Source organism: Psittacula echo (genome assembly GCF_963264785.1).
Source record: "Psittacula echo genome assembly, chromosome: 6".
Classification (NCBI taxonomy): domain Eukaryota; kingdom Metazoa; phylum Chordata; class Aves; order Psittaciformes; family Psittacidae; genus Psittacula; species Psittacula echo.
In genome coordinates this window covers 37,697,917-37,705,412 of record NC_137743.1, presented here as the reverse complement: position 1 = coordinate 37,705,412, position 7,496 = coordinate 37,697,917, and the positions used below count along the sequence as shown (strand labels likewise).

Here is a 7,496-nt window from a genome sequence, read left to right as displayed (position 1 = left end):
TACCTATGGAATACATTAACAGTTATTCCTTTGGTTTTGGATTGTTATTCAACTATTTTGTTGGACAGATATTTAAGCATAATCTGTAATTTGTGTTGTCTGAATACGTCAATGGACAGAGCTAATTATGGCTTTCTGTTTCAAGCTGTGCTGATGTTTGTGAAACCACATTTCTGTTTATAAGACAAAGTGAATGTGTGTTCTTTAATAAATCATGGAAAATGATGAGTTTTCTCTTACCTAGGTTGATTAACAAAAATACTCTAGCTGGTGTTCACCTAGAGTTTAAAAAGAAGCCATGGTTTCTGTGGCTAGTTTAACAGCTGATGCTTCCATGCCATTAAAGTAAATATTAATTTATTATTCTGTATAGTACTCAGAATTTCTTTTAAAGGAAAATTATTGGGTCAAGCAGCAGTGGCCCATTTGTTGTTTTTTTGCAACGTGCTCACTGTGCAGTAGAACTGAAGTCCTGGATGAATGTCACTGTGAGATGCTGGCTTTGTGACAGCACCTAAAGACCTGCCTAAATTTCTTGGTACCTCAATGCACCTCTCTGTAAATCATGTAATTTTTGGCACTGTTACCAGTTTGGAGGATTTTTTTAGTTTCAGGTAGTATCTAGTTAATAAATATCCTGAAGAATGTGCTGCTACTTAAGGTATAGGCAGAGTAAAAGATTTGCAGAGTAAAAGATTTTCAGAGTGGAGGGTGCTGCAGCCCTGTGAATGGGGTTGAGCTGTTAGAAAAACACCCAGGATCACTGGCTCTAGAGAGGAAGCACTGGAATGAGACAGGGGAAGCAGTTCTGGTTTTCTAATATTTGTTGTTTTCTTTGAAATGGGAAAAAGAATACCTGGAGTGATTTATGTTTAATTGAGGATTGCATTTCATCAGATAAGGTGAATGTTCTCAGGCCATTTATCAGCTGTGTCTTTTTGAGACCTCTAAGGAGTATATGATACATATTTACCTTCATCTGGCTAGGTCAAGGGAAATAAAGCAAAAATAATAGATGTTATTTTTGTATGTGCACGAAACTGGAAGTCATGTGGGTGAAATATGAGGCAAATGACTGTCTCCTACCTCCTCTGTGCCTTTTTAAATACAAGAAATTATTAGTTATATATAATTTCCTTTGCATTATCAGTGTATCTTCTTAAAACAGAAGATTTATTGAGTTTTTCATTGCTTCAGCTTAGTCAACCCCTGAAGTCAACATGACATATATTGTGCTGCCGTTATTCTTTAGTAGTTTCGTATGTAGGTAGCATCTTGTAAATAACCAAAACAAGAACAAAGTATGCCATATACTGCTCCTTAGATAACATGTTTCTAAATTGAATTTGTTGTATATTGCTAGTAATGTATACAGATCATACCACACTAGAATCCTATAAGTGCTAGTGAGGTTTTTAGTGAGCAGTTTGGGGTTTTGGGGAGTGGGAGTTTTGTAAGAAAGCCTTTGAGCTTCAGATCATCTCTTAAAAATGCATCACGCTGATTTTCACCCTCATGTGCTGCTGCTGTGAGTCTATGAGTGTTACTGTAAAGAACTACATAGCAAGAGTGATCTAAGACCTGCTCCACAATGCATCCATAATTTCAACCCAGTTTTGCAATGTAAATAGCCAAAGGGAGTTTATTGTAGGGTAATATTTGTGTAATATTTGCATAATGCTTTTTTATTAATAGAACTACAGGTAGGATAAATGCAGAGTCACCTAAATGTCAGGATCTTTAAGCAAGAAGGAAACCTGAGAACTGAAAAAAATCTCTTAACTTCAGGACGAACAGTCATTCCCTGTCCCCATAAGGGATGTACACTGAAAAATGTTGCAAAATAAAACCGAAGAGCACATTGGTGATTCAGCTAAACCTAGTGATAAAACTGGTTTCAGAACTAGTCTGATGTAGTCTGATGAAGTGCAATTTGATCAGATGTTTCATGAGCAAATTACTTTATTACTGATAGTGCTAATGATTTGAAAATTAACTGCAACTCATTCTCTCTGTGAGTGACTGACTCAGTGGCATTTACCAGGTTTTCACGTACCTCTTTGTCAGGGGCTGAATTTGCAAAATGCTTCCCTCTAGTCCTTTAAGTTAAATTTTCAGTGACTTTCGATGACAAGCATAGCATGATTAATTACAAATTGTTCTTTAGGTGAATAGTGCAGGTTCTAAAACACAGCTTGTGTTTTTGTAACAGTTATTACCGTGCAGACTCCAAAAGGGCCTTGGAGCAGAGAGTATGATTTTGGTTACATCATTGTAAATTCAGAAAACGTCAGTGATCTCAAAAGTGTGATTTTTGAAATTAGGTCAGTGGAAGAGAGATCAAAATCTGCTTTTCTACCTGAAAAGAAGCAAGCTCCAAACTGGCGTGAAGTCTCTGCTTCCAGAAGGCTATCGTTTTTCTTTTTTTGACAAATATGTTGCTTTCAAATATAATTTATTTGAAACAGTATGGGGGACTGAATAACAGAGCAAATTATAACCTAAATCCAGGCTGGATTATGTCATGAAAGTCAGAGCACAGAATACTTTGCTGATTGATTTGTAATGGAGATCTGCATCACCATTTTATATGGCACCATGATGGGCCAATGACTGAAAGCTGTCTAGAGCTTTCTTACATTTTGTCTCCCAATTATATTTATTCAGTGTTCGGATTTGTCTTGCTGACTAGTTGATATTTTGATAGCTACTGTGCACTTGTTAGGTTTTTTTGTTTTGGTTGTTTTCTACCCTCTGATTAGGGCATCCATAATTGTTTTTTAATCTGAACTTGACACTGAGACAGAACAAATAACATTAATGGAGAGTCCTGCTTTGTTGGGTTATGTTGAAAAGGAAGTCATCAGTGGGGTAGTCGTGGATAGTGAATACCTGTCAGGATTTTGTTTTCAACTATTGTATGTGATGGTTTCGTTCAAAGTATATGAAAAGCAGCTTTTCAGTACCCCAAGTTTGTGACTCATGAAAGAGATGAGCAATAGTCACAGGGTATTCATCTTTCCCTTCACTTTGGGCAGCATTTTTTGCATCCTGTTTGTGAGCAGCTCTGTGGTTTCTCATCTGAGAGCTTCCTTAAGCCTGTGACACTGTTGTCTTCCAGCCATTTCGGAGTATTAAAAAAAAACCCCACATGGTTTATACGTCCTGTAGGTTCCTAGTATGTAGTTTGGGCAGTGATCCCAGATCCCAGCAATGCAGAAGAGTCCTGGGGGGATGCTCAGACTGCATCTCCCATGTTGGTCTCTGCCTTCAACTCACCCAGATTACCATTATTAACTACTATTGGGGGTGGAGTGTGTTTGAATTGTTCTATAGTTTTATCTACCACTAGGAAGAGGGGGGGAAACCTATGTAAAAATGAGTAAACTACTTCCTAACCTACTGAAGAATTGTATGTATTTGAAAGTATGTAAAGTAAAGATGCTTTAAAGTATTGTGATTGAAACCAACAATAAATTCAAAATACAGTGGTTTTTTTTAAGTCCTGCATATTTTGATTGATTTGAAAATTACAAATGGCATCTTTCAATGGCTGAAACTAATAGGTGTGATAATTTTGCCATCATGATTTCTAGGTAGCCTTTTCTGAAGCAAACTCATTAATATGAAGGATTAATTTTACATCGAAAATGAAGGCACTGTAAGGCCTTGCAATATGTTTCTCTTTTTTTCTTTTTAATATAATTTTTTTAGTTAAAAAAAAAAAAAAAAAAAAAATATTTCTCTATTGTAATTTTCAGAATCCAGACGGTTTGGAAGCACTTGGAAAATGTGTGTTCTTCTAATTGAAGCCTTTTATGGTGGTTCCCACAAACAGCTGATGGATCTTCTCCAGGAGGAGCTACAAGAAGACTGTGTCCTCTGTACACTCCCTGCCAAGAAGTGGCACTGGAGAGCACGGACTGCTGCTCTCTATTTCATGCAAACAGTGCCAATAAGTCCTAATTACAGGTAACCCAGGAATTTGATATTTTCTAAGCTCAAATTAAAGAGGCCTTCAGCCAACTCTCTTGAGTTGAATCTTCAGTTATGTGCATGTAGGTGAATATGTGCAAGCAAATGGTGACTTGCAGTGGACAATACGAGGTTTTGTTCTTGCTTTTTTTCTTGGGGTATAATTGGGAAATTACTGCCGTTTTTTAAGGTTTCTTAGACTATTCTGTTATGCATCGGTAGCCCTTGGGAGTCTCTAAGTCAAAGTACCTTGATACCTTTTTGTGTATACATGTATATGTACATCTTATTTTAAAATAATAAAGTGAATTCAGTAAAACTGAAAGTTTTAAGCTGTGAATACTGAAAGGTTTAAACTGTGCTTCACAGTTTCGGTTTAAAGGTGGCACAGACGTGAACACTGCATGCTTTCTCACTTGCCCTCCGACGTATCTATTAGCAGTCTGATTTATCAGTATGTTTCACTCAGGCTGACCTGGAGGATTAAGGGAACAGGTTTATCTTAATGATGGTATGGTTCTATAATATTCCAACAACTGTGGATGTCAATTATGCATGTGTGTAAGTGGCAAATTTCTATCAGCTAGAACCTGGACTGATAAAACCAGACTATTTAGGTCAAGAGATAGCAATCATGTAGTGAGAATCAGTCACTCCAGAACCAAGCTGTCTTTAAACCCAGCAATTTTACTTCTCCTACCTCATCAGTTGAGATGTGGTAATATGATTGTCTTGAGCAGTGACATGTCGTGTGGTGCAGCTTGTGCTCCACTCAGGCCATGCAGCAGAACATCACAGCATGCACAATAAACAAGCACTTCGTTGACTTTGCACCTTCATGGAGAGAGCCAGTTCCTGCACAGAGATGTTTTAGCACAAGCAGCTGCTTTTCAGGAACAGAATGAAACTTCAGCAGGACCCTGAGCACACCTAAATGGTGTGCTAACTAGCTGCAGGTCAGAACTGGGTCTGGTATTTGTTACCAGGAGCAAGCAGGCATAGTTGGCTGGAGAGGAATATGATTTTTCAAGAGTAGATCTTGTGCTGTAGAGAGCTGCGTTTGAACAGTGTGACCCAACACAATGTCTAATCCATTTTGGAATGCATACTATATAAATGTACACCTTTTCTGTTCCTGTTTCTGGCTTGTGTTTAAAATAAGCTACCATCCCAAGCCAAATGTTATATTTAATTTTTCCTGCTTTGTCTTCTGTGAGGCATTTAGCGTTGGTTTCCTGTTGCTTTCCTTTTGCAACAGTTTTGTTTTGGAGGAGTGTATATGACAAACTGTTATGTAAATTTGTCTTGTATTGCAACCACATCCTCCAACGCATCACAATGTTATCTGTGTTCCTTCAAGGTCAGCAGTCCAAGCTGTCCAGCACTAACTGTATTAAAGTAATCAGACATCTCTCATAGACATACACTTCATTAGTTTAACTTATAGTTACATTGACCTAAGATAACTTAACTCCAATTTGTCAAGTAACACACATCTTGGGGGAAGGGGGAAGGAATGATGACAAAAAAAAACAACCAAAACCCCACAAAAAACCCAACAACCCAGCAAAAATACCTCAACCCAGCAGCCTGGAAACTCATTTGAAGTTAATAAACTTGCAATCTGTCATAGACTTATGTGCAAATATAACCTTTACTGACAGCAAGTAAATCTGATCTAACCAATAGAGCATCTTAAAGAGAGCTTTTTCTTTGCTGTTGCTGTTTAGGGTTTGATCAGGCAGAATCAAATAGTCAAAGTTGACTAAGATGCGATGTCTAAAAAAGAGTATGTACCATGTGCTCATAGGCAGGATAAAATTTTAGGAACAAGGGCTGATATGGCTGATAAGAGGAAAACTGATTAGAGGTACCTTCTACTTTACTTGCACATTTTTAATGTTTGTTTTGTAATTGAATGTTTCCAGTATTTTATTAAAGTGCAGCAGACTGCAACCTTGTAAGACTGACTACTATCTCCTATTAGAAACAACATTGATTAAAATTAACATTGATTCTTTTATTTCTAGCTTGCTAGTAACCACTGAAGATGTGCTTCCCAGGTAGTAGTTTGCTAAGACAAAATTGTTGTAAACTGATAGGAGTATGTTTTGAATAATGCATTTAAATATTTCAACCTTCTTGTGAGGTCGTGGGAAATATCAAATTTGCATTATTTAGAATATTTACATTATTTGTAGGATAAAAATTTTCTTTTACATGTGATTTTCATAAATGGGACATTTCATAAATAGCTTGTTTCTGTTTGTGCATTTAATAATATAGAAAGGACACAAATATTTTGAGGGCAAACACTTGGTAATGGAGCTGCATTACTAAATTTTTATTTTCAAACCGTACTTTATTTCAAAATGCTGGTATGTAGAGAAGTAATATTGATGCTAGTAAGTCTGATGCTGCTATACATCCATACAGCAGTAGTATATATAAGTTTTAAAAGATCTGTTCTTTTATACATATAAACTGATTATGGGAAAGAAACAGATTTGTTTAGTTGTCAGATGATGTTCAGTGAGTTAAGGGACAGTCTTAAAAAGTGCTTTTGAAGCAGAGTATGCAGTGCAGGATCATAGATATTAAATTCAGATACTCTGCAGTGACTAGGGAGTTTATGTGAGGAACTTGCAAATATTTTTATCAGAGAATAGACATGTACTCCCTTGAGCAAGAATTAAAGCTGAATTAGTAACGAGCAGTGCATCTGATGTTACTTTTGTGAACTGTGTGACTGATATTTTGGTGTGCAATAAGATGATGTTCCCATTCAAGAATAAGAGGATCTATCCAGACTGTCTCAGGGAGATGTCCTCACCCTTTAAGGGGAACACATGTAGCTATTACGGAAGATATCAGACGCTTAGTATTTTAGCTGCAGTGCTGCATAGATTTATATTAGTTCCCCATCACAAAGGCTGTGCTGTGTGTTTCTCTAGAAAATTATCGCTTTTCCGTTTTCATGGATTCATTGTGCAGTCTGTTGTTAAATCAGCTCACGTCTTTATTCATCTTCTCAAAGAAGGACAGGAGCCCTGATGAATGGGGAAGATCAGGCATGCAGCAAGTCCTCCAACTTGGAAGGCCATAGGGAGAGTTTTTAAAGGCGGCTTACTTGTCTAGTAAACTTGAAATGGTGTAATATATTGAGGTACAGCAGTCACAGAGCTGAGCATTTTTGAGAGCTTTCTTAATTGCTATGCAGAGACTCACATGATTTTTCCATAATTGGAAAGAAGGTTTCTGTCTGGACATTGTATTAGTCCAAGGATTTTCATCCTTGGGGGTGGCAGTTGCCAAATCACAGCATTTGGAATGTGCTAAAAAAGGGCAGCATTACTGTGCTTTCTCTAAACAAGTTTTTCAACAATCATGCAGTTTTGCTAGCAGTTAATGGAATATTATAATTTTCATTCAGTAAATTAGGAAGGTCCAGCAGGGAGATGTGACCTCCTCAGGCTGCTGGCAGTCTGCAGAGCTGCTGTGTTGCATGTTTTGTCTCCCAA

The 7,496-nt window shown here is 37.2% G+C and overlaps 1 protein-coding gene across 7 annotated transcripts in view; it reads left to right on the top strand.

The window, feature by feature from the left end:
* Positions 1 to 3,790: 3,790 nt before the first annotated feature.
* Positions 3,791 to 7,496, top strand: part of GTDC1 (glycosyltransferase like domain containing 1) — a gene marked incomplete at its 5' end in the record, with an annotated part of 127,781 nt that continues 124,075 nt past the window's right edge. For all 7 annotated transcript variants that reach the window (XM_080620667.1, XM_080620666.1, XM_080620670.1 and 4 more), the window contains one exon: positions 3,791 to 3,972. In XM_080620667.1, coding sequence (XP_080476793.1) covers positions 3,791 to 3,972 — 182 coding nt within the window. The remainder of the gene's footprint in view (positions 3,973 to 7,496) is intronic.